Source organism: Lethenteron reissneri, chromosome 62 (assembly GCF_015708825.2).
Source record: "Lethenteron reissneri isolate LAM-NWPU_2019-01 chromosome 62, ASM1570882v1, whole genome shotgun sequence".
Taxonomy (NCBI): Eukaryota; Metazoa; Chordata; class Hyperoartia; order Petromyzontiformes; family Petromyzontidae; genus Lethenteron; species Lethenteron reissneri.
In genome coordinates this window covers 1,185,091-1,213,007 of record NC_083840.1, presented here as the reverse complement: position 1 = coordinate 1,213,007, position 27,917 = coordinate 1,185,091, and the positions used below count along the sequence as shown (strand labels likewise).

The 27,917-nt window shown below is 50.0% G+C and overlaps 1 protein-coding gene across 2 annotated transcripts; it reads right to left on the bottom strand.

Moving 5' to 3' along the window:
• LOC133358605 (zinc finger protein 436-like) lies at positions 1 to 27,768 on the bottom strand. Of its 2 annotated transcripts, none has more exons than XM_061576987.1 (5): positions 25,449 to 27,768; positions 21,752 to 21,851; positions 19,295 to 19,474; positions 9,733 to 9,867; positions 1 to 4,778 (listed from the first exon to the last, which is right to left on the bottom strand). In XM_061576987.1, exons 2-5 carry the CDS (start codon positions 21,849 to 21,851, stop codon positions 3,616 to 3,618), a joined length of 1,578 nt encoding a protein of 525 aa, XP_061432971.1. In that variant the 5' UTR covers positions 25,449 to 27,768; the 3' UTR covers positions 1 to 3,615. The 2 variants fall into 2 exon arrangements, with proteins under 2 accessions (XP_061432971.1, XP_061432970.1); XM_061576986.1 differs by having other exon boundaries at positions 27,557 to 27,768.
• Between the last annotated feature and the right edge of the window lie 149 nt (positions 27,769 to 27,917).

Here is a 27,917-nt window from a genome sequence, read left to right as displayed (position 1 = left end):
GGGTTCTGGACCGCATGGCTGGAGGCTTCTTCAAGCTTGACGTGGATCTCCTGCCTCTCCAACAGCAAGAACCCCGAGCCCCTCACAGGGCCCCCCTGATATCGGGCCAAGCTGGCTCTGCCTCTCGCCCCGCCCACCTTCTCCATCTCTCTCGCCCTTGCCCAAAGGCTCTCGAGAGTTCTTCCCGGACCATGTGACTACCCATTAGCCCCCTCCACCGGTGGCTCCCCTCCAGTATCATCCGGTCACATGTCCCCAGGTCAGCCAGAGTATCATGCCCCCAACGTAACCCTAGCTGGATGACACTCCCTCGCTTTCTCAACGGGAGCCCGCACCGCACGCTGTGCGTGGTGCCACCGCGCTTAACCAGCGCTCACCCAAGCCCCCACTAGGGCTGGTACTACACCCCGTGTCCGGGGTGTATACACAACAGTATACATCCTGCCGTGGGCTCGCAGGCCCGGCACCACACAGTGACATTCCCAGTCACTACACATATGATAAGCGGCTGTTATCACAATTTGACTGAGGAATTCATCTGCAAGGTTGTGACGTGGAGGGAATCTCTGATCGCTATTGCAGGTACACAATTGCCCTTCCCAAGAGGACTTTTGAAATACAGTATAGACAGTCCCCGGGTTACGGAAGGGATAGGTTCCGAAGAATGATTTGTATCCTGAATTTTCCGTATGTTGGAAACTGAACAATTTTCCACCCAAAATAAACAAATTACAGTTAGCTTAATCCTACTGAAGCCACAACCTCACCGCACTGCACTACTTGTGCTTACATAACACAAACATTTCCGCGTATTAAATTTTTTGTAACATGATTTATTTCCGTAAGGTCGGATTTCCGTAATTCGGGTCTTCCGCAACCCAGGGACTGTCTGTAACGTTTTGGTGTTTCACAAACCCCCCTGGTATTCAGCCGTTGTCGAGTCGCCCACTTCTCCGGATGACAGAACACAACATAGAGTCAATACTCACCGTCTCAGAACTGTATTCTTTTTTTATTGTCTATTTAGCCGACCCCAGACTCCTTGAAAGGATGCATGATGGGAGGAGAGGGGACAGGGCGGACCGATTATGTGAGCAATGTTATAACTCGCTGACCCGCCCCCTACTACTGAATATTTGTGGGGAAAAAATTGCCTCATAGCTCATTGGATTCTTCTGGCCGGACAATGTCATGAATGCCGTCAACTGGCTACTGGACATTGACTATGTTGACCTATGTTTGGTATGAATTGCAACTTTTTGTTTAGTTGTCATCTTGTGTACTTTCCACGACAATGGACGCTCATGTCGTATATTTAACATCTCAATGGAAGTAATCCACAGAATTCTAAACTGTCCAATATTAGCCTACTTGAGAAATGGCCTGTGCATCACTCCATGGGCAAAAAGATAAAGACGCAGATCCCTGTTACAGCCTGAACAGACCGTTGGGACATGTGCTGTTAGCGAGCAGCACCTATTAAAGTCGGGACGGCACACGAGGGGGTGGGTGGCCAGCACCATGCCCGACCGCCTTTGTTTCCCTAGTGGCAATGTTTTTACACACCGCACCAGGTATTCATTTGAGGCTGAGTCGACCTCGGGGAGACCCAGTACTGGTTCAAATAATGGCTATCACTGGTGTTGGCCGTGAGCGGGAATCGAACTCGGGTCGCCGGGTTCGTAGTGCAGCGCGCTAATCACTGCGCCGCCACTCCACTTCAGGGGCGCACACAAACACACACCCGATGTCACATCTATTCATACCGAAATGATTCTGATATCACCAGTTTATCACCACATGAAGTAAAAATATTTTCCTATTCACGATGCGCAATGCACTATACACTTCCAACGATAAACACACAGTTAACCGCCTCATGTTTTACAGGGTCATTCATACGCGTCCTCAATTACAGGGCTTAAAAAGCTGGACTATCGCAGCGGTTGGCCGTTTCTTTCATTTTAATGAACACGGGAGGGGTGGGGTGGAGGAGGGGGGGGAAAAGTCTAACATGTGGGAGTGTTGAAGAGATGTGCAGGTTGGTTATGAAGGATCTCGGGCAATGAACAATGTAGGATGACGAAAAAATAAGAATAAGTTTTACTGCTTCTGGCAATAAATCAGGTGTTAAGATGATCAAACACCAGATACCTTTTTGCAAGGCATCAAGTCTGCATTATCCACACATACTTCTGTCAAAACATGTAAATAAACATCATAATAATGTATGCATTGTCTTTGAAACCGATTGTACGGCCTTGTCTCACCAGTGTTAGACCAGCGAATACTAAAAGGTGAACAGACAATGCATGGTATCGGAGCATTTTTGTTTGCAAGTTTTACAACCACAAGTACGTGTGATTAATGCAGACTGTTTGAACATCTTAAGACCACCTGTTTTATTGCAAGAACGGAGTAAAACCTATTCTTATTTTTTTCATCATCTTGGATACTGCCAAAAAAGGTTCACCACAACAATGTGGGAGCCGCCAAAGGTGCGTTGGGGTCTGACGAAGGTCTATTTTGAAATCATCGACGTTGAAACAATATTACCCATAATAATAGTTTTGTGTTGGGTTAGATCACGTAAATATAATTGTGTTGTTAAACTTGCCACCACCCTACACACAGCCAATCTGTAAAGGGTTTCTCACGTAAACTAAACGTGTCCAATTCGTTTACGAGTTCAGCATGAACCGGTTGTTGTATGTTGGAGGGTAAACCCCAGAGGTGTGGACTCGAGTCATGTGACTTGGACTCGAGTCAGACTCGAGTCATGAATTTGATGACTTCAGACTCGACTTGGACTTGCATAACAATGACTTTGTCCCACCTCTGAGGTGTGGACTCGAGTCATGCGACTTGGACTCGAGTCAGACTCGAGTCATGAATTTGATGACTTCAGACTCGACTTGGACTTGCATAACAATGACTTTGTCCCACCTCTGGTAAACCCACAATATTTACAATTCAAGTACCGTGATGTTTCGCCGGTAATCACAACCAGCCTTATCAGGCGACAGCCAGAGAGTTGTGGAGAAATCTTCCTCCTGTTTTGGTCTTAGAGAGATAAATATGATGTCGTTACTAGTGAGCCAATCATCAAGTGCGAAGTTCATCATGCGTACAAATCAAATGAAATCCCAACGAGGATGCATTGGGGAGCAGCACAACCACCACCACTACCCAGACACAGCCAACTTAGTTCAGCACTCACCGGTTGTGTGTTGGAGAGTAAACCCACGACATTTACAATTCGAGTACCGTGAGGTTTTGCCGGTAATTACAACCAGCATCATCCTCCTGTTGCGGTCTTAAATACATCCCTACTAATTAATACACATCGTTCACGAGCACAATACACAAATCGGTAAATGTATTCCGGAGAAAACAAAACCGATTCAACCATTGCTTTCAATGTCAAATGGGAAAAACCTCAGAATTCAAGATTTCTACCGGGTAGTTCTAGGAACGCCTCTCTAAAATCATCGCTTCCCGTACCTCTGATTAGCACGGTTGGCTACGTACGTTGCGAAAGTTCAACAACACGTACATACGTACGCACTCTGGGAAAGTCCTTCTTCCCACACTCCTCGCACACCCACGGGCCTCTCACCGGTGTGTGTTCTTGTGCTTCTCCAGATGATAGCGGTGCGCAAAGTCCTTCCCGCACTCGCCGCACACGAACGGCTTCTCGCCCGTGTGCGTCCTCGTGTGCTTCTCCAGATCGGAGCGCTGCGCGAAGCCCTTCCCGCACTCGCCGCACACGTGTCTCCACTCGCCCGTGTGCGACACGGAATGCCCCTCCAACTTGGAGCGCTGCGCGAAGCCCTTCCCACACACCTTGCACACGTGCGGCCACTCGCCCGTGTGCGTGATGGAGTGCGCCGCCAATTGCTCGCGCCACTTGAACCCCTTCCCGCAATCGCCGCACACGTGCGGCTTCTCGCCGGTGTGCGTGATGGTGTGCTTGTCTAGGCAGGAGCGCTGCGCGAAGCCCTTCCCGCACTCCTTGCAGATGTGGGGCTTCTCGCCGGTGTGCTTCCTCTTGTGCTTCTCCAGATCGGAGCGCTGCGCAAAGCCCTTCCCGCACTCGCCGCACGCGTGTGGCCACTCGCCCGTGTGCGACGCGGAATGCGCCTCCAATTTTGAACGCCTCGTGAAGCCCTTGCCGCACTCCTTGCACACGTGCGACCTCTCGCCGGTGTGGATCCTGAAGTGGATCTTTAAATCGTACGACCGCATGAAGCCTTTCCCGCATTCCGTGCACGCGTGCGGCCACTCGCCCGTGTGCGACACGGAGTGCGCCTCCAAGTGAGAGCGCTGCGCAAAGCGCTCCCCGCACTCCTTGCACGCGTGCGGCTTCTCGCCGGTGTGCACTATGAAGTGAGTCTTTAAGTCGAAACTCCGCGCGAACCCCCTCCCGCACTCTTTGCACACGTAAGGTTTTTCCCCCGTGTGCGTCCTGACGTGCTTCTGCAACTCGTAGTTACGCGAAAACCCCTTTCCACAATACGCGCACACGTGCTTCCTGCCGTCAGCGGCGCTCGTCGCTTCGCGATCGACGACCTGCGGCACAGTCGCCTTTCCGTCGGCGCGTGGCCTCTGCCGGCTGCCGATGGATGACAAGGCGACACTGTGGAGCGTCTTGCCGCACCGCATGCAGCCGGCTCGCGGGGTCTGGCAGATGCGCCCCACTTCGTCCGTCGTCGTTTCGAAGCAACCGCCCCTCCTGCACTCCTCGCACAGAAGTCTCCTTCCTTTTCCTTCAACAGCTGCGGGGTTATTAAATAAAAAGAAAACACAAATACTACCAGTTACAGGAAAATAAATTTTTAACAAACATAGCTTCCTCAATCAATTTAACATGCACATCTCGGTTAAATGGTGTCTTTTATGATCGACAAGATAAGAAAATGCATGCGAGCATCACAAATACTTGGAAATCATATTAGTATCTGAAACATATTATGCACAATCTGCCTGTTTGGTTAAATAAAAAGTTAATGGACATGATCTTACTTCAAATACTTTAACTATTTGACCAGATAAGGCCCACTGAGCTAAATGGGTCTTTTTCAGAAGCGACCTGGCCACCAATAATAGCTCAATGAAGTGGCCTATCACGTGGAAACGTATATCAGCAGCCAAATACGATAAAAGCATATTTCTAAATGTGGAGGGAAAAACTGGAGGACACAGAGAAAAATCCACGCGACCACGGGGAAAGAGGGAGACATGCAACTCCAAACATACCAGCGTCAGGGTCGGTATCAAACCCACAACTTCCTGTATACCAGGCGAGGTAGTTAACATCTCGCCACTGTGGCACCCCTCTCACCACCGTGGTACAATCTACAAGTATGTCATCATCATAGGCTATCCCTCGCAATCAAGGATGACTGTCTTCCATAGAAGAGTTGGATTATCTGTGGGTCCAAAGATGGCTGAAGAGACCGATCTGAGATTGACAGATTCTGCTGCAACTCGGCCACACGTGTGCATAAAGAATGGTGGATGGGACTGGATTAGTAAGTCAGGCTGCAGCATGCCATTTCCGCCGTTCCTGCTTTCACTCTTCCTGTTTATGCCGTTGAGTTTCAAAATGTTCGGATCCTTGAAATAGACTCTCTGTGTGTGTCTCCAGCTGAGTTGATCCTGGGCAAGAATCTCACATGAGTTGGTGTGCACCATCGACTTCTTCATGTTGGCATTGAGGACATCCCTGAAGTGCTTTCTCTGCCCTCCTCTTGAACGCACACCGCGACTAAGCTGGGTGTAGAAGACTCTTTGCTTCGGGAGTCTGGAGTTGGGCATACGGATGACGTGGCCGGCTCAGCGAAGCTGATGTCGAATGATCATGGCCTTAATGCTCATGGTGTTTGTTTGCGAGAGGATGCTGATGTTAGTGCATCTGTCTTCCCACCTGATTTGAAGGATCTTAGGCAGGCAGCGTTGATGGCACTTCTCTATGGCTTTGATGAGATGTCTCCTGTATATTATCCATGTCTCAGCTCCGTACAGTTAGGTAGAGATTATGACTGCTTGATAAACCATGATCTTGGTTTTGGACCTGATGTCACGTTCCTCAAACACCCTTTTCCTCAACTGACCAAAAGCTGCTTCCGAGGTATTGAAAATGCTCAACGTTTTCCAGAGCTGGGGACTGCTCATTGAGAACTGTTTGATGGAGGACTTTATTCTTTAAAATATTCAGCGTCAGTCCTATTTTCTCATACGCTTCAGTAAAAGTTTTGACGATTGCCTGAAGATCTGCTTCTGATTGGGCACACACAAAAGCATTGTCAGCATACTGGAGCTCAACAACTACTGCCCGGATGGTCTTAGTTTTAGATCGAAGTCGGTTGATGTTGAACAACATTCTGTAGTTTAGCTCCACTCATGCTCGAAGCTTGCCAGTAGTTAGCTGTAGCATCGCGGCAATGAATTTTGAGAAGAGTGTTGTAACGATGATACAGCCTTGTTTGACTCCAATGTTAACTTCAGAGTGGTTTGAGGTGGAGCCATTTCTAAGAATCACTTCTCACATACCATCATGCAGCAGCCAAATAATGGTGACAAATTTCAATGGGCATCCATATTTTTGAAGGATCCTCCAGAGTGCTTCTCGGTTGACAGAATCAAGGGATTTTGTGAGGTCAAAGAAGGCCATGTAAAGAGGTTTGTGTTGTTGCTGACATTTTTATTGCATCTGACGGGCAGTGAAGACCATGTCAGTTTTGCCTCTCGATGGCCTGAACCCACATTGGGATTCTGGGAGGAGTTAATTAGCAAGTGGCAGAAGATGGTTCAGGAGAGTTCTTGCAATGATCTTTCCTGCAGTGGACAGCAAGGCGATCCCCCTGTAATTTCCACAATTGGATTTATCTCTTAAAGATTGTCACAATAATGGCATCCGAGGTCGTTTGGGATTTCCTCGTATTTCCAAATCTTCAAGATGAGCGCTTGGAAGCAATGACATGAGCTCCTCTCCCCCTTGTTTGAACATTTCTGCAGGTATTCCATCAGCTCCAGATGCCTTATTGTTCTTCATCTGCTTGATAGCTTTTCTCACTTCATCAAGGGTTGGGGAGATTCCAAGCTCATTTCTGATTGTGTGTTGTGGGATGGAGCGGAAAACACTCATCGACGGACGAGTCTCGGTTGAGAGACTTTCAAAATGCTCCTTCCAGCAAGTGTTGACAGCTTCCCTCTCATTGATCAGATCTCCTCCATTCTTAGGCTTCATGTGGGTTGGTCCCTGAGTGCTCGGACCATAGGCGGTTCTGGTGGCACTAAAAAAGCCGCGCATATTATGGATGTTGGAAAGATGTTGGATCTCTTTCACCTTGTCTTCCCGCCATCTGTTTTTCATATCACGGGTCCTCCTCTGGACCGCTGCCTTCGCTTGTAGGTCAATCAACCTATTTGCTTGAAATTGGTGTAATTTTGCCGAGCACAAAAAACCTTGTGTTTGCGATCGATCAACTGTTGGATCTCCTGATCATTCTTATCAAACCAGTCTTGATGTTTCTTTGTAGAGACTCCAAGTGTCTCTTTACAGGTATTAATAGAGTTCTTGAGACCTTCTCGTTGATCTTCCGTCGGCATTTATTCCACTGCAGCCATCGCTTGGGAGCCAGTTTTAATGGACGTGATTGAGCAGATGAGTTGGTGATCAGTTAAGCAATCATCAGCTTCTAGCAAAGCCTCGGTGATGCAGAGATCTTTATGATCCTGGGCATGAATAATTATGCAATCGATCAAGTGCCAATGCTTAGATCGTGGATGTTGCCATGATGTTTTGTATTTGTTTTTCTGGCAGAACAGGGTGTCGGTGACGATGAGGTCATGTTCCATGCATTTAGTCAAGACGAGGATGCCATTGGAATTGACCTTTCCCACTCCTTCCTTGCCGATGGTTCCATTCCAGAGGCTTAAGAACCATTCCTACTCTGGAATTAAAATCATCGAGACGAATAAGTTTGTCTCCTACAGAAATGGTATAAACGACCTTGTCAAGGTTAGCGTATAATTCTTCATTGGAGTCATCATCAGAATCAAGCGTGGGACATATGCGCTGATGACAGTGGAATATCGCCTCCCCACCAGTTTGAGACGAAGAGTCATGAGGCGCTCGCTGATTCCGATGGTTCTTTCTTGATGGCGAAACCAACTCCGTGCAGCCGCCGTTGTTCTTCCTGTCTGCCTTTTCCAGAAGAGTGTTTAGTCACCTCCGTGTTCCTTGAGCTGCCCCTCCCTTGTTCACTGAGTGTCACTGAGGGCAGCCACATCAATGTTGTACCATCTGACTTCCCGGGCCACGATTGTGGTGCGGCGTTCTGGGCGTTCGTTTTTAGGCTTGTCCATAAGGATCCTGACATTCTAGGTCCCAAATTAAATGTTTTGGCTTTTAATTTTTGTTTTCACTGCAGCAATGGTGATCCCTCTGGAGGTGGTTATCCAGTCGGGAAGGGGTGAGACAGACTATGTTTAGGGCACATTTTCTAGCCCCTTCCCCATGTGAGGTGAGCAGAGTGGATCCTAAAGTGGACTGCTCAGTCACAGTTACAGCTGCCAAAACACACTTCTGTATCCTCCAAGTGTAAGACATCCTTCTTGTAGCAACCGCCTTCATGCCAGCTTGCGACTAGAAGCTTCCAGACTTCACAATCCTGCTCCCGTCATCACTAGCTGGTTGCCAAAGGACTTGTATTGAATGTGCTGGAAGCTGCTGTTCCTTCCATGAAAGACGCCGGTGCGTGATTTATTTTATTGTGAAGCTGTTGCACAGCAGCTTCCACACAGCAGCTTCTGAACGCGACGATAAATCCAATGGCAAGGAGACCAAGACGATCGCAGATGTGGTTCTGCTGCAGCCTTCATCTGCCTTCACAGCCGTTAAGAGATCTCAACATCTTCTGCCTACTCTGCCGTTGAGGACGTATTAACCCCATGGCTGGAGGCAGGGAGGATTATACTGGTAGGAACCTCCTGGTTACACCAGCCAACAGGGGATTATTCTGTCCGTCCGCCCGTCGTGCAGGGAGGGGCTGGGTGGGGAGGGGTGGGGCTGGGTGGGGAGGGGCTGGGTGGGGAGGGTGGGGCAGGGTGGGGGGTGGGAGGGGTGGGGCTGGGTGGGGAGGGGCTGGTCACCCCGTGGTGCCCTTATAAAACTCAACGTTTAACCTAGTCACGCCGGCTTGTGCCCGCCCTCAGTCGGGCATATTTGCGTTGCCCTGGCCATTGACCGAGCAACCCAACGTTCCTACCAGCTCCCTCCACAGGAATGTGTTTATAATGGCGACCTATAATCGCCATGTCACAGCATCGTCAAAGGGTATATGTGGCTTTTGAAGAGGAAAAGCATTGCCATCTGCACTCCTGACCACACCCTGTTGGTGCTCGAGCTGTTTGGTACACGACTTATTCGTGAGGGTTTCCCCCTGCTTATTTCGCACACAACCTTCACAGAAGGTCTTTCCACTGTCCGCCACCTGCGGACGCGCTGGGTAGCAGTGCAGTTCTGCCTCCAGAGCTGCACTGCTCCACACAAGTATGTAAAGGAGCGAAGGAAGAGAGAGAACCTCATGAAGAAGAGGCGGAATCACATCACAAGAAGAACGATGAGGGTTACAGACACAATTAGCAAGGGCAAAAACAGACGACTGAAAGCGGGCAGGGGCGATGCGGAAGGACTGCGAGGTGATCCGAAGGGGATCTTCTCACCTTCACCAGCGTCCTCCTCTGATGACTCCACCTTGATGAAGTTTCGGTGTAAATTGTCAACGTATCCATGGGAATCGTCCGTGCCCTCTGGTCTCTCACTGGCTTCTCCAACTTGACAAGTATTTGGATCCAGAACTGCACATTTATAATAAAAAATGTATTACGGTCTTTCAATCATGGGAGTTATAAAACATCAATAAACATGGCCAGTTACATATATCAGCCCTTACCACCGCTAAGAATGATCAACGTTGAATTAGTTGAGTTATTTGAGGCTTGGGTGTTTAACAGTTAATTAATCACGAGTTATTTACATACAGCAAGTAGATTTAAACCACCACAGATGCTGTTCAGATAGCCAACCTGAATAGCACAAATAAATGTTTTAACATCTTAACACCTGTATTCTTTTTTTTCATCTAGTATCAAGATGATGAAAAAATTGCAAAAAGAGCCCCAGATACATTGTGTGTTCCTTTCACCGCCAGTTTAATTCTCACTCTTTTGTTACAGGCACCCCAAATGCCGATGTATGTGCACATATTTTACGAGGTATAAATTGATTGTCTGAGAAACATTAGTAAACCATATAGTTACAAATAAAATATGTTTTATTAGAAATTGTATTTCTAACTACGTGACTTTACCGAAAGAACCAAAGAGTATGGATACCTGCAGTCACAAAAGCTTCAAATCAACATATAGTGCCATATTTACTGAGCCTGATCACTCGTCATTTCAAACCCGGTCACAGATGACTTAAAAAAAATTACTACAATTAAAAAGCCCTGATATAAAACACGGCTCATTACCCCGCAGACTCAGCTAGAGTTGCGTTCCTGAAGAACACCGCGCTATGGAAAAATTGAATTATAATAAATAATATAGGGGTTAAAGCATAGTCCGTGATAAGGTGTGAGATGCGTACGCAGGCCGAACAAAGACTGAGGTATGTGGGTAGCATCTCGAAGCATCCAGCAGCATCTCACCTTGTGCGATGCTAAGCCGATTCAGTCGTATTACAATCGCTTATTCTTACTTGCACGAAGTAGTTCTGTTCACGCGATCGCGTTATATCCAAATCGCATCCGTGTCGCAACAACTTGTTATGAAAACACGCGGCGTTATAGGAGAACAGTCTGTACTGTACATACTGCGGGGTCAAGTTATGGCACCCCCCACCCCAAAAAAATCTAACGTTAACTTCATATTGCTTGGGGAAAGAGGAGTCGGTATTTGTGCAGTTCAGCTAATTCCCCCGAGTGTGCTTTCCAACTCTAACGCGGGTCGCTTGTAATACTGGCAGTGTTATCCATGTCCGAAGTGCTGCGTTAGCGAGTAGCAGTGCCACCTATGAAGGCCGCCTCGGCACACGAGCGGCATGGGGTGGCCAGCACCACGCCCGGACGCCTTTATCTCCCCGAGTGGCGATGTTTACTAACCACCCCACCGGGCACTCGTTTGAGGTTGGGTCGACCGAGTGGGAGGCCCAGGAACGAGTAAAGACAATTGTCATCGGTATTGGAGGCCGTTGGCGGGCGTTGAACCCGCGTCGCCGGGTTAATAGCAGGGGCGGTTTCTTCATTAGGGCGATTGGGCGACGCACCACCAATGTCATTCAACCACAGAGTCACGCTAGCCGTCACTGTCAGCCTCTGGATATAGTCCAATCAGCGTCATGTCACGTTCTGTGGAGTACCGCCTCTTTTTGGGCGATTTCACTACGGCTGAGAATCGCCCCGAGTGGCCCCATAGACTTACATTCAAAGATGTTTTTTTTCGAACGGGGGCGCTGCAATGCATTCTCTATGGCTTCCGGGAGGGCATGCACTAACGTGCTTACGTCATCATACGTGCTAACGTCAACATACGTAAGCACGTTTCATCCAACAATATAATTTATCACCACCTACTGGAATCTTTAATAAAATAAACTTGAGTGGTTTGTTTTAATAGTGAGTATATAAACAAACAAGATGTATTGTAAGAGTCACTTTATTTTTCATTAATATTAAAGAAGTGAAGTTGCCTTTACATGCTTTAGCTGTTAATTTATTCATTGTGTAGTAAGTATGTAGGAGGCTTGACGACAGGGTCGGAGGCACACTTATTTATTACACCAACTTGTGCACACACAGTACTTACGGGGGTATCGTCCCCTTCACTTGGCTACAGGGATACACAACAGCTAACCCCGCTAACCTACGCCCAAGTCCTCCACTACGGAGCTAGGGGAGGCTACCTATCCCAGCCCTGGTCAAGCTGGGATCCCGGCACCCTGAGTCTCCAGACCGGCTCGTCAGTCTGGGCTCTCGGGGCCACGCCACCGGCTTGCCCTGGTCGGCCCTTACAAGGACAGCGAGCCAGGGGAGCTCTGGGGCCTATTCTAGCGGGTCTTCCGTCTTCTCTGGTTAAAGCTGATCCCGACCTCGAGCCCTCCGGCTCACCACCTTTTATAGGACTCGGCCCCCGGGAGGGGCCCGTGGGGGATGCAGGTGCGGACGTCGGTGCGAGCACCTCCCCTGTGTACGGCCGTAACCCCGCCCCTTGTGTTTGTTAGCCATCCGTGGCCATGCACAATTACACCTCTACATCCGTGGCCATGCACAATTACACCTCTACATCACCCCCCCCAGTACAGCTCGCAGCCGTCCCCGGCTGCAAAAAAATCAGAATAAAGGTGCATCCCTCCCGAAAACCGTGTGTGTGCCTCGCGTAATTTTAACAAGAACAAAGAGAACCATAACAAGAACAACAACAGGAAGAGAAAAAAAATAACCCGACGCACCCCCCCGAATAAATACCCCATTCCCCAAAACCAACATATATACACGCACTCCGGACGCCTCCCCCCCCACTGTCCGCAAGGCCCCCCAACGGCCGACCTCACAATAGTCTGCGCGTTTTGGCGCGCGTTCTCGCGGCGGGCCCGTCACAAGGGCCCGTCCCGGCACGCTCAGTGGCGGTTGTTGACGGTCCGGGTGCAAGAGAGTCTGGCGTCGCTGCCGAGTGACCCCCGACCCCTCTGGGAGGGGTTGGCGGGCGTGGACCCGTCACTCCTGTTGCACCTGGAGACGGAACAGTTGATGTCAGGTTAGGCGAGAGCAGCGACGTCGGGGAGTCGGCGGAACCCTCACACGTTTGGCCATGCGTGTGTGTGTGTGAACCACGGGGCGGCGCGATGAACGGTTTCAACCTTGAGGGGTGCACGTACCACCGACGCCTCCCCCATTTGACGCGAACACATTGCGGCCGCAAGACCTGTACAACCTCCACTGGCCCCCGCCACGGCCGTACCAACTTTGACGAGGTTGCCAGCGGCACCTGGGGACAGTGCAACCATGCCCTGTCCCCTGGTTTCCATTTGAACACATGTACCCGCCCCAGCCGAAGCCTCTCGTTCGCCCTCTGGCGGAGTTCAGAATTTTGCACGGCCGCTTCCCGCGCCTCAGATAATTTGCTGATGTTAAATTTAACGTGTTCGGACAAGGTAGACTTCGCCTGAGGCGCCGAGAGCTTCAGCTGGGTCGTCACAGGGGGGTTAGCCTCGCGGCCATACATTAAAAAGAAAGGGGAAAATCCGGTGGCCGCATGGGGAGCCATCCTGTAGGCCTGCAACACACCGGCTATGCGAAGGTCCCAATCTGTCTGGGATTCCGACACCTGCTGGGACAGCATAGACGTGATGGTCCGATGCAGCCGTTCCACCATCCCGTCAGTTTGTGGGTGATACGGGGAGGTCCGAATTTTCTCCGTACCCAAGAGGTCGCACACCTCGCGGAGGAGTTTTCCCGAAAAATTCTTACCCTGGTCAGTAAGCAGCCGTTCCGGAGCACCCTTGTCGAGGACATAGCCCTGGACAAAGGCCTCCGCGATGTCTGCTGCCGACTGGTTGGCCAGGGGCCAGGCCATAGGCCATCTCGTGAAGTATTCGACCCCTGTCAATAAATACCTATTCCCCCTGGGTGTAGCGGGAAATGGCCCGAGTATGTCTAGAGCAACGAGCTCGTTAACCCGGGAAACCTTTATGGACTGCAGTGGAGGGTTGGACCCCCTAGCTGGTGGCTTCTGCCGCGCGCATTGCGTGCACGACCCCAGGAGATCCCCCACGTCCTTTGCCATGCCCGGCCAGAAGAAATCGAGCTGGAGCGTGGCAAAGGTCTTGTGAACCCCCAAGTGCAGAAGCCGCTCATGAACAGCCCATACCGCCTTACCCCTTAATGCTGCAGGCACCACGAGCCGCTGGCGGCGGGTTTTTCCGTCCCAGTGCATTAAAAGACCCTGGAACAACCCCCATGAGTCAACGTTCGCCACCCCCTGACCAACCCCCCCGGCGCAACGGCGCAGAGCGAGGAGGGAGGTGTCCTCCATTTGGAGGCGTCCCCATTCCGCGACCGACAACCCCAGCAACGAATCCCTCCCTTCTTGCTCGATAGGACCCGAAGCCGAAGGCGCATCGGCGGCGGCCACGAGGACCGAATCGGTGGTGACGTTCGGGGGCCTACAACGCCCCGAACCCAAGAGGCAAGCGCACTCCGAAGTGGGTGGCAACCGCGACAGGGCGTCAGCGTTCGTGTGGCGGACGCCCTTACGATATGTGGTGACAAAGTCGTAGTCTTGGAGAATCTCCAACCATCGAGACAACTGGCCCGATGGTTGTTGAACCCGCAGAGCATACTGTAGGGCCGCATGATCTGTGCGGACGGTGAAACGCCGACCGTACAGATACGGGCGGTACTGCTGAATGAAATAAACAATTGCCAATAATTCCCGACGGGTAACGCAGTACCGTTGTTCCGCTGGAGACAGTACCCGACTACCGTAAGCCACCACATGCTCTACGCCCCCAATGAGCTGGGACAGCACGCCCCCGATGCCCGTGTTACTTGCATCTGTATCGAGCAAGAAGGGTTGTGAGAAATCGGGGTAATTCAACGGCGGAGCCCCCACCAGGGCATTCCGGAGGGCGCGAAAAGCAGCCTCCTCCTCCGGCCCCCAATGAAACCTGACTCCCTTGGACGTCAAGGCATGCAATGGTTTCGCGATCGTAGCGAAGTCAGCCACAAACCGTCGATAGTACGACGCGAACCCAATGAAACTCCTGACCTCTCCCACCGAGGTGGGAGTCGGCCAGGAGCTGACGCATTCCGTTTTGGCGGGATCAGTGGATATCCCCGAGCGCCCAACAATGTGACCCAAATACCGCACCGATTCGCGGAGCAAATGGCACTTCTGCGGTTTAAATTTTAAATTGGCAGCCCGCATTTTGAGAAAAACAGCACGCAACCTCTGGAGGTGTTCCTCGAAGGATTTGCTAAAGACGATGACATAGTCCAAGTAAATTAAACACGAATCCCATTGCAAGCCTGCCAAGACCAGTTCCATTAACCGCTGAAAAGTTGCCGGCGCAGAATGTAAGCCCATCGGCAAGCGGTTAAATTGGAAGAGACCTTGCGGTGTACGAAAAGCAGTCTTAGGTTTTGATTCGTCATCCAGAGGAAGCTGCCAGAATCCAGATAGTAAATCGAGGGTGGAAAAGAATCGCGCCCCCGCCAAGGCATCGAGCGACTCATCCATTCGAGGAAGCGGGTACGCATCTGCCACAGAAATTTTGTTCAATCGCCGAAAGTCGACACAAAACCGCAGTGAGCCGTCGTGTTTTTTCACCAAAACGATCGGCGCGCCCCACGGGCTGTTGGAAGGGGAAATGATATCGGCGGCTAGTATGTCATCAACAGCCGATTTGACATGATCCTTTTCGGCGGGACTCAACCGAAAGGGATTTTGGCGGATTGGCGCGCTGTCACCCGTGTCAATATGGTGTCGCAGCAATTTAGTACAACCAATATCAAATTTGTGTTGACTAAAAACGTCAGCAAATTCGTTCAGGAGAACTCGCAGCTGCGCGCGCTGCGAGTCGGATAGGTCCACTGATCCCGCGCAAAGCGCATCCAGCCATCCGTCATCACAGTCCGAATGCGGTCGCGACGGAGGATCGGTGGTTACCTGACCCACGAGTGGTTCCTCATAGGGTACCGGCGTTGCGTGTGCAAGCACGGTCCCTTGAGGAACCACGGCCGTTCGCGATCCTACATTAAGGACTGCAATGAAGGGGTCCCCATCCCCTTTCACCATGGTCTGAGCCGCTAGCAAATCGGGTCCATTGACCCCGGCTCGAGATGGTCCCAACAAGACCCCCCGATCCGCAACCCCTTCAGCAAACGGCCGACGCAACCTAAGAGGGACGAGCATCTGAGCCCCCGGGGGTACGCGCACAGTTTTTGTCACGAGCGCCTGCACGGTGGCAAACGCCCGACGCTCCGTGGTGGGGGAAGACAAAAATGTAACACGTCGGCCCGATGGGAGCTCGATGCACCCCTGGTCAATCAAGATACGGATGGGCATTTTGGCCAAGAAATCCGTCCCCAACAGGCACGGAACCGCGAGTGAGGAGGAAACCAAAACAGGCCCGGATAATTTAATGTCTCCAATGCAAATTTTGGCGCGGATTTGCCCAATAATGCCCAGCGAGCCCCCGTTAGCAGCATAGTATGGCACGTCAACAGGGAGCAAGGGACGACTTTGAACGGGAAGGATGTTATAAATCAAATCAGATATAATGGTCGCCAATGCCCCTGTGTCAATTAAAATCCGCACCTCTACATCATCAATATGACCGACCACAACCGATGATCCCGCCGATGCAGCAACGACACGATGGGCGAGCTCCGACCACTGACCCGGTTGGAGCGCTCGCCGCATTTCAGAACAATCGCGCGCAACGGGCGGCGATTTTCGAGCCCTGTTTAGTTGAGCGCGTGAGTGTGTGTCGGATGTGTGCATGGGCCAAACGTGTGAGGTGCCACGACTCGCCGTATTTCTCTGCTGGAGCTTGGGTGGAGACGGCGTGGCGTCCTGACGAGGTGTAGCCCCGCGCTGACGGGGAGCCCGGCATCCTGACACAACGTGGCCTTGCAGGCCACAGTTGTAGCAGCGTGTGAGCGCCCCAGATGGCCTGGGCTGCTCCTGGCGGCTCGGTCCATTCCGAGCCTGTGGTGCCGCCGATCTCCATTCCCCCCGCCGCTCCACCCCGCAGACCTCCTCCGATGGGAGGGCGGTGGCCGCCATGGCATGGCCGGCCACCCCCTTGGCCGCCTTGCGACGCAGGGACCGCAAGCCCCCGTGGATGTGGCGCGCGACCAGCAGGGACGACATCTCTGCGTCGTCTTGAGCCAAGACGTTGACGTCCAGCTCATCAGCGAGTAGCAGCAGCTTCTCAGCCACCATGGCGTCCACTCCCTCCTCGTCCATCCCTGGAAAAGCTGCCTTCGCCAGGGCCAGGAGAGCCGTCCGGAAGGCCAGGGGCGATTCGTTGGCGCCCCGATGCCGATCGTGGAACAGCTGCCTGCAGTCCGAAGGCGGCCCATAGACGGCTGACAGCAGCTGCAGCGCCAGGTGCAGTGTGGCGCGCTTTTCCTTAGGCGCCGAGGTGAGGGTAGCCAGGGCATCGTTGTCCAGCATCGCCGGCAGCGCGCGTAGTGCCTCGGCGTCCGTCCAGTTCGCCATCTCTTGATGAGCGATGAACCGCCTTTTGAAGCCGCCCCAGTCTCCGTCCGCGCCCACGAATTCTTTGAGAGGCGGCAGTCGCTGCTGTAACGCGACGTCCGTGGCTGCAGATCGCTCTCCGTCGCTCCCAGCAGATGATACAGTGTGGGCGGGCTGCGAGCATGGCATCGCCGGTCGCTCTGATGTTGACGCGCTGGCTGATGCTGATGACGTCACGGCTTGTGCTTGGCCCTCAGCAGTCACCTGACGCGGGCCGGCCCCGCCCTCTGCTCGCACTGTAGTGATGGCGGGAAATTTAACCGCGAGCCGCGTCGGGGTGGCGGGAAACGTCGCCGCGCGTCGGCTGCTGTCGTCGTCCCGCGCAGCCCCTCCAGCCCCCAGCCGCGTGATCTCCTCCAACGCGGCGGCCGCGGCGTAGAGCAGCTCCGCCAGGTGGGAGTGAGCCAGCCGGAGTCCTTCGGCCGACGCATCCCCCCCTTCCTGTCGTAGCAGCGCGGGCGTACTCGGCCCCGGCTGCTCCGATCCGACCCCGGCCATCTCTGGTGGTGATTCGGCCGTGGCGTCTTCTATCTCCGACTCCCTGGTACGTGTCGTCCCTCGTGTGTCCATCGTTGAACGTTTTACTTCTGACGCCAGATGTAGTAAGTATGTAGGAGGCTTGACGACAGGGTCGGAGGCACACTTATTTATTACACCAACTTGTGCACACAGTACTTACGGGGGTATCGTCCCCTTCACTTGGCTACAGGGATACACAACAGCTAACCCCGCTAACCTACGCCCAAGTCCTCCACTACGGAGCTAGGGGAGGCTACCTATCCCAGCCCTGGTCAAGCTGGGATCCCGGCACCCTGAGTCTCCAGACCGGCTCGTCAGTCTGGGCTCTCGGGGCCACGCCACCGGCTTGCCCTGGTCGGCCCTTACAAGGACAGCGAGCCAGGGGAGCTCTGGGGCCTATTCTAGCGGGTCTTCCGTCTTCTCTGGTTAAAGCTGATCCCGACCTCGAGCCCTCCGGCTCACCACCTTTTATAGGACTCGGCCCCCGGGAGGGGCCCGTGGGGGATGCAGGTGCGGACGTCGGTGCGAGCACCTCCCCTGTGTACGGCCGTAACCCCGCCCCTTGTGTTTGTTAGCCATCCGTGGCCATGCACAATTACACCTCTACATCTGTGGCCATGCACAATTACACCTCTACAATTGCATGGGTGGACCTTATCCTTATCAATCATCCAGACATTTGCCCCCCCTGAGAGATTTTGCAGGAGCCGCCACTGGTTAATAGTACAGCACGTTAACCGCTGTGCCACCGCTCCTCACAATCCATGTACCCCGACACACGCGCTATGTTTGGCTTTAACTACAATGTTTCTCATATCGTTGCAATCTATCGTATCCCAGCTATAAATATTGTAAACGTTTGGATGACTGCCTGTGGGAAACTCATTCTTTATTCACGAGTATCTATTAGTTTACCTCTTGTAAGCAGCCTGATATGACCACAAATGAACTGTGATTTTTTTTCCTCTCGAAGATCGGTTGGCTCTACTGGTGTTTTAAACAGAAGCCAGGTGTCTGTATACATACTGAACTTCTTTCGCACCGTACATAGCCAACCGTGCTAATCGGAGGTGCGGGGGGACGGACAACAAACTAAACACAAAAAACAGCTCTAAAGAAATGAGTTTTAATATCTAGATGATTATTTAAAAGTGCATAGCGCCACCGGCTTCCTAATATCGGAAGAGCATTCCAGACGGCCGCAGAAGCACATCTGAAAGTGTGCGATGCGGCGACCACCTCTGTTCGATGGCCAGCCAAAAGCCGCTGCTGTGAGGATGACCGGAGTTGGCGTGATGGCTCATGCTCCTTGACGAGATCAGCGAGGTGCTGTGGTTCATTTGTGGCGAGCACTTTTCGTGTAACGAGTGCGACCATCGACGGTAACACAAGACGACGTCGCACGTTTGTCTGTGATGCGCTCGAAACGGAGACTCACCTTGACCAGTGTCCTCCTCCAACAACTCCACCTGGATGAACTTTTTTATGTCGTCCGCCCACACCTCCACCTTGGTGGTCATGTTCTGTTTTGGATTGGCCGGACGTCCGTCGTGGCAATGCGCCATCCCCTCTGGATTCTCGGTGGCTTCTTCAGCCTTAACAGAATTGACATCTAGAGCTGCAATTCAGAAAATGCACCACGGTAAGTTTGACGGATGGCAGATTTATTACATTACGCAACACAGGCCGGAGAGGGATGTTTCTCCCACCAATATTACAATTCTCATTGCGCTGCCATAGTTGGGACTCTCAGAGGCTTGTCCATAAGAGTTTTTTTTTGGGTTAGATCGTGGAAATATAAATGTGTCGTTAAACCCGCACCACCCCCACACAGCCAATTAGTAAGGTTAATGAGGGCTCGGGGTGAGCATCTACATCATGGGACCTCCTTTGCCAGTACCAAAATATGAGAATAGGTTTTCCCCTTTTGTCTGGCAACAAAACAGGTTTTAAGATGTTAAAACACCAAACTGAAACCTTTTGCAAAGAATCATGTCTGCATTAACCACAATATTTGTGGTCAGAATGCAAACAAAAAACGGACTCTGATAATATATGCATTGTCTTTGAAACTGATGCTCACCCCGAGCCCTCATTATTCTGATTATGCTTGTCTTTGTGCTGTACGCCTTTTGGCATCCTCTGGTCTAACACCGCTTTGAAACTAGGCTCAAAATAAATCTGTCTCTGGTGTGGACCAATCAGTTTCAAAGACAATGCATATATTATCAGAGTACGTTTTTTGTTTGCATTCTGATCACAAGTATTGTGGTTAATGCAGACATGATTCCTTGTAAAATGTTTCAGTTTGGTGTTTTAACATCTTAACACCTATTCTATGGGTCTTTTGGTAAAGCCACGTAGCTAGAAAAATAATAAAAATATCACGGCGTTTCGATCGCAACGCAAGCAATCGTCTTCAGGTGAGAGACGATTGCTTGTGTTGCGATCGAAACGTCGTGATATTTTTCTTGACATTCACCACTCACCTCATCCTCAGCATTTACGAAATATTCTACAGTACATCAGGAAGCCTGTTGAGGCACCACAATGACAAGATGTTAATTGCCTCACCTGGTATACAAGAGGTCGTGGGTTCGATCCCGACCCTGAAGCCTTCTGTATATTTGGAGTTTGCGTTTTCTCTCCATGGTCATGTGGATTTTCCCTCCACACATTTAGAATCAACGTTGCGTTTAAGAGTATTTGGCTGCTATAAATGTCCACGTGATGTGACAAGCCACAATCATTGGGCTATCATTTGTGATAGCCAGCAGCTCAGTGGGGTCTTTTTACCTGGTCAAATAAAAAATAGTTTTTTATACTCTTTGGTTCTTTTGGTAAAGTCATGTAGGTATAAAATAAATTAAATTGCGACGTTTCAATTGCAACACAAGCAATCATCATCAGGTGGGAAAACCACAGCAACAAAATGTCTTGCTGAAGTGGGAGAGAGCAAAAAAAATTATTGCTGTGGTTTTCCCATCTGATGATGATTGCTTGTGTTGCAATCGAAACGTCGTGATTTAATTTTTTTTATACCTACGTGACTTTACCAAAAGAACCAATGAGTATGGATCCCTGCAGTCATGAAAACTTCAAATCAAGAATAGTTTTTTTATAGTTTCAATGGATCCTCTGACCAGACGCACGCCTATCCGTTGCGTGCTTCGATGGGCGAGCTCACTCACCCTGCTTAGCTCTTCTCTAAAGACTCGCACCTGTTTCGCTTGCAGGTCTTCACTTCCCCATGTATGACCAGTGGACTCTGGACTTTGCAGTATTTATATTTCCTAACTTCGTGCACGGTGCTCTGAGATCCCTGGATGAAATTTGCGCCTTATACGGTAGATTCTCGATCATACTTGCTAATGACGGGGAGGACGGCTGTGGATTATTATTAAAAATCGCTGATAATCCAAAAATATACATTTTCCATGGATATCTATGCCAAAAACCACTAATATAGGTATCAAATATGTTTAAGTAAATTAAATTGATTAGGGGATTAACCAAAGCGCATGATTGCATGGTTTAAGCACCGTGTGACTTGTAATAAACATTTCCAAGAAGAACAATGTTTCACTGCGATTAGATTATTCATTTGGGCTAATGGAAAAACCCATGAGTTGTTCATTTATGTCAAAATCTCAGGTGCGCGGTTAATCCGATTTGCAGATTAACCGCGCACCTGGGATAATCAGGAGTCTATTGTAAATTATTATTATTTTGAAATGGGGCTGTGTGGCTCATGTCATGTCAGGCTAAGCTCGATGCGCACGGTAAATAAAATAATCGCAACAACGATAGTCAAATGCCTCCGTGTCAACTTGCTGCTGCCGGCGACGACGATCCATGTTTGATTGTCAATCGTCGTGGTTCAAACGGAACTCACCGACATCTTCGCATTTCATCGTGAAGTCAGGACACGCTCCACAGTTTGCACTTTCTTCATCCTCTTGTTTGATGATCGGAAATCCCACGTACGAAGACATCTGAGGACGAAAGTAAGTTTTGTTTACATCCAATTAGACATGTGCAGACACACATACGCATGTGCACTTTTGTACATACACAAAGACAGACTGTTGGGGCAAACGCAGGTGCTGTTAGTGAGGATCCCCTGTATGTATATTTAACTTGTGAAGGCCGGCACGGCACACGAGAGGGCGGCGTGGCCAGGACCACCTTTGCCTCTCTGGTGCTGCTGTTTACATACCACAACCAGGGACTCATTTAAGGCAGAGCAAACCTAAAGGAGGTCCGAGACCGGTTCAGATACCACTCGTCAAAGATTTTTGCCGTAGCTGGGACTGCATATTGTACGTCAAAAACACAGATACACATATATATAATATATATCATATATATAACAAGGACAAGGATTCCCTGTGTAGCCTTAACAGACTGTTGGGGCAAGTGCTGTTAGCAAGCACCTATGAAGGCCAGCATGGCACACGAGGGGGTGGGTGGCTAGCACCACACCCGGCCGCCTTTGTCTTCCTAATGGCGATATTTACACATCGCACCAGGTACTCATTTGAGGCTGAGTCGACCTAAGGGAGGCCCAGGGCCGGTTCAGATAATCGTCACTGGTGTTGGCCGTGAGTGGGAATCGAACTCGGACTGCTGGGTTCGTAGCGCACCAACCGCTACACCACCGCTCCCCACTAGGACAACAATAGAGTATTCGTACACAAACATTAGTAAGCATAACATCATGAAATCCCTAATAAGCATTTAGAAAAAAAAACACGATACGCAATACAAGCAGCACATGCGTGAACATTATTAGCAAGCGCCACGCAGAATGAACACAAACACGCGCGCCAGCGATCACAACAGTTAACGCAACATGCGTGGGTTCGATCTCGACCCTGACGCCTGCTGTGATATTTGGGGCCGTCCATAAATGACGTCACGCACCTAGGGGGGGGGGTCAGACATTTGTGACGATGTGTGACGAGGGGGGGGGGGTTGAGAAATGTGACGTCACATCAAAATGCGCAACTTTAAATAAATATAGACAAAACGTTCTACTTAATTAGACTTTTTTTTATAAATGTTTTCTCCTACAACATCAGAGTGCAGCGCCACATTAAATACGCACTACAATGACAATAGTTTAAAGCGATTTGAAGCATTATTTTTTTGTGACGTCATATTTGAGGGGGGGTCTGACTTTTTGTGACGCCGTGTGACGATGGGGAAGAGGGGGGTAAAAAAATCTTCCAAAATCGCGTGACGTCATTTATGGATGGCCCCTTTAGAGTTTGCGGTTTCTCTCTCTCCGTGGACGCATGGATCTAACTCCGGGTCCTTCCGGTTTTCCACTTCACATTTAGAATCAACGTCACGCGTTTAGAGTATTTGGCTGCGATACATTTCCACACGATGATGATAAGCCACTTAGTTGAGCTATCATTTGTAACGGCCAGGTCGCTTCTGAAAAAGAGCTACGTAGCTCAGCGTGGGGGCCTTACCTGGTAAAGTAAAAATTATAGGTTGATATAATTATAGTTTGATATAATTATAGTTTGACATAGGGTTTTTCCCCTTTTTGTCTGGCAACAAAACAGGTGTTAAGATTTCGATTTAAAGCTTTCGTGACTGCAGGGATTCATCTTCTTGGTTCTTTCGGTAAAGTCACGTAGAAGGGAAATAATAAAATAATCAAAGTAAAACAATAAAATTATCACGACGTTTCGATTGCAACACAAGCAATCATCAGGTGTGAAAACCACAGCAATCAAATTTGCTGTGGTTTTCACACCTGATGATTATTGTTTTATTTTTATTTTATTATTTCCCTTCTACGTGACTTTACCGAAAGAACCAAAAATATATACACCAAACTGAAACCTTTTACAAGGAATCACGTCTGCATTAACCACAATGCTTGTGGTGAGAATGCAAACAAAAAACATACTCTGAACACATTCCTGCGGAGGGAGCTGGTAGGAACGTTGGGTTGCTCGGTCAATGGCCAGGGTCAACGGCGGCGTGGTGTACTCCGTAAATATGCCCGACTGTGAAGGCGGGCACAAGCCGGCGTGAGTAGGTTAAACGTTGAGTTTTATAAGGGCACCACGGGGTGACCAGCCCCTCCCCACCCAGCCCCACCCAGCCCCTCCCCACCCTCCCCACCCAGCCCCTCCCCACCCTCCCCTCCCCACCCAGCCCCTCCCCACCCTCCCCTCTCCACCCAGCCACACCTCTCCCATTTTTGGATGCACGACGGACGGACACAATAATCTCCTGTGGGCTGGTGTAACCAGGAGGTTCCTACCAGTATAATATATGCATTGTCCTTGAAACTGATTGGTCCACACCAAAGGAGGTCCCATGATATAGTTTGATAGTTTAAATTATGCAGTACGAGTCACCATTCAATTCCTTCAAGAACTTGACTTTTTAATTGCACTTTCTTGATGAATGAATCCTTTCAATAATTATCACCGTTGTGCTATATTTAATGTTGCACAAGACTTAACAATACAATAAAAAAAAATATTTGTCGACTCACCGATAGCAGCTGAATGTTAAAAGTTTACCGCACTACGTATGACCAACTTTTCATTTATAAGCATTGGAGTTTTTCAACCAGATGGTATATACCAAAAGATCGACTAAAACCTTGATATGGTACCCTGAAGGCCTGAATATAAGTTTAAATTAAACAGTTATCACTGCACCAAAGCAAACCTGTCAACCCCTTATCAGTGCAAACTTATTACAGACCAATTCAGACCTTATTGGTCACCCCGCGTCGTTATAAATCTCAGCGTTCGTCCTACAAAGTCCCATCACAAGGGAGAAACAAACAAATAGACAAACAGCCGATGCTAATTACGCGTTGGAATATGTTAATTATGCGATCGAGTATGCCGATTAGGCGGTGCAATTGGAGAATGAATGTCTATGTGTCTCTGCATGTGTGTGTGTCTGTCTCTCTGTGTCTGTCTCTCTGTGTCTATGTCTCTCTGTGTCTCTCTGTGTCTGTCTCTCTCTGTGTCTATGTCTCTCTGTGTCTGTGTCTCTCTGTACCTGTATCTCTCTGTACCTGTATCTATTGCTATGTGTGCTCGTCTCTTGTCTCCATATCTAGAACGGCATCTGCGTCTCTGTATCGATGTCTGTGTCGATATTCCCATACAGATCTATGTGTCTGTGTCTATATTCCCATATAGCTCTCTATGTATGTGTTTCTGTATATCTGTGTCTCTATATCTGTCTATATGTCTATCTGTCTGTCTCTATCTATCTATGTGTCTATGTATGTGTCTGTGTCTAAATATATCTTGTCTTTGTGTCTATATGTATCTTGTCTTTGTGTCTGTGTCTATGTATGTCTCTCTAGCAGCGCTCCTGCTGCATCAGCTGCGTTCGCTGTGGCCAAGAACGACACCTCCAGAGTCAATCCACGCGCAGCTCCGTGTCTCTCTCTGTGCTGTCTCTCCGTGTTGTGTCTCTCTCTGTGCTGTCTCTCCGTGTTGTGTCTCTCTCTGTGCTGTCTCTTTGTCCCGGTTGCTCCGTCTATCTACAATCTCTGTATCTAAGTCGGTTTCTGTATGTGTCTTTCTCTCTCTTACCTCCCACCAAATCCAACTCTCTGCGTCTCGCTCCGACTCTGTCCCTCTGTAAGAATGTATACGTGTCTCTCTGTATGTCTGTGCGTTACGTGTCTCTGTGTGTCTCTCTCTACGTGTATTACATCTGTTTGTCTCTGTGTGTCTCTGTAACGCGCCTGTGTATTACATCCGTGTCTATATATCTGCGTCTCTGTGCGTGTCTATGTGCTACATCTGTGTATTTACTCTGTGTTTGTATCTCTACGTGTCTCTGTACGTGTCTGTGTATTACTATGTCTATAACGCTGTACGTGTCTGTGTGTATTACTGTGTTTGTCTCTCTCTGTGTCTCTGTACGTGTCTGTGTTACATCAGCATTAGTGTGTTGATGTCTCTGTACGTGTCTGTGTGTAATATTCTGTTTGTATCACTCTGTGTTACATTTGTGTGTATTGCTGTTTGTGTCTCTGTGTGTCTGTGTACATGTCTGTGTTACTGTGTTTGTCTCTTCGTGTGTCTCTGTACGTGTCTGTGTGTAATACTGTTACATCTGTGTGTATTGCCCTGTGTTTGTGTCTGTCTCATGTGTGTTACATCTGTGTACTACTCGGTGTGTATTGCTTTGTGTGTCTGTCTATGTGTCTCTGTACGTGTCTTGTGTGTGTACTGTGTTTGTATGTGTCTCTGTACGTGTCTGTGTGTTACTCTGTCTCTGTACGTGTCTGTGTGTGTCACTGTGTGTCACTGTGTCTGTGTGTGTCACTGTGTCTGTGTGTCACTGTGTGTGTCACTGTCTGTGTGTGTCACTTTGTGTCACTGTGTCTGTCACTGTGTCTGTGTGTGTCACTGTGTGTGTCCCTGTACATGTCTGTGTGTCACTGTGTGTGTCTGTGTGTGTCACTGTGTGTGTCCCTGTGTCTGTATGTGTCACCGTGTCTGTGTGTGTCCCTGTGTCTGTGTGTCACTGTGTGTCACTGTGTGTCTCTGTGTCTGTGTGTGTCACTGTGTCTGTGTCACTGTGTGTGTCACTGTGTGTGTCTCTGTGTCTGTGTGTGTCACTGTGTGTGTCTGTGTGTGTCACTGTGTGTGTCACTGTGTGTGTCACTGTGTGTGTCTGTGTGTCACTGTGTGTCTCTGTGTCTGTGTGTGTCACTGTGTCTGTAACTGGGTGTGTCACTGTGTGTCTCTGTGTCTGTGTGTGTCTCTGTGTCTGTCACTGTGTCTGTGTGTGTCACTGTGTTTGTGTGTGTCACTGTGTGTGTCTCTGTGTGTCTCTGTGTCACTGTGTCTGTGTGTATCACTGTGTGTCACTGTGTCTGTGTGTGTCACTGTGTTTGTGTGTGTCACTGTGTGTGTCTCTGTGTGTGTCTCTGTGTCACTGTGTCTGTGTGTATCACTGTGTGTCACTGTGTCTGTGTGTGTCACTGTGTTTGTGTGTGTCACTGTGTGTGTCTCTGTGTCACTGTGTCTGTGTGTGTCACTGTGTTTGTGTGTGTCACTGTGTGTCACTGTGTGTGTCTCTGTGTGTCACTGTGTGTGTCTGTGTGTGTCACTGTGTGTGTCACTGTGTCACTGTGTGTATCTGTGTGTCACTGTGTCACTGTGTCTGTGTGTCACCGTGTCTGTGTGTGTCCCTGTGTCTGTGTGTCACTGTGTGTCTCTGTGTCTGTGTGTGTCACTGGGTGTGTCACTGTGTGTCTCTGTGTCTGTGTGTGTCTCTGTGTCTGTGTGTGTCTCTGTGTCTGTCACTGTGTCTGTGTGTGTCACTGTGTATGTCACTGGGTGTGTCACTGTGCGTCACTGTGTCTGTGTGTGTCACTGTGTGTGTCTCTGTGTGTCACTGTGTGTCTCTGTACGTGTCTGTGTGTGTCACTGTGTGTCTGTATGTCACTGTGCGTGTCTGTGTGTGTATGTGTGTGTCACTGTGTCTGTGTGTGTCACTGTGTCTGTGTGTGTCACTGTGTCTGTGTATGTCACTGTGTCTGTCACTGTGTCTGTGTGTGTCACTGTGTCTGTGTGTGTCACTTTGTGTGTCTCTGTGTGTGTCTCTCTCCCTATGACGACGTCTCCACGGAGACTGCGAGTCGGCCTCGAGTCGGCGCCGTGTCCGCGGGCCCCACTCGGCTCACCGTGGACGCGCCCTGCCGGGTGCGGAGACAGACAACACGCGACTGACGCTACGCTCGGCCGTGTCTCTGTCCCCGCTGTCCGTGTCTCTGTCCCCACTCTCCGTGTCTCTGTCCCCGCTCTCCGTGTCTCTGTCTGCGTTGTCCGTGTCTCCGTGTCCTGCCCCGTGTCTGCAACAGCCGAGGCTGCTGTGTCTCTGCAAGTGACCTCCCCCCACCCCATTCACTGCCCAGCAAGCGACAAGATGCAGCGACGAAAGGAATAATTTTTTTAGCGACAAGATGCCGGGAAAGCCGGGCGGTCCCCGTCGACGCAGACCCTGGCAGGTGCCACGGGTTGACCGATTGGGATGAATTCTGTCCA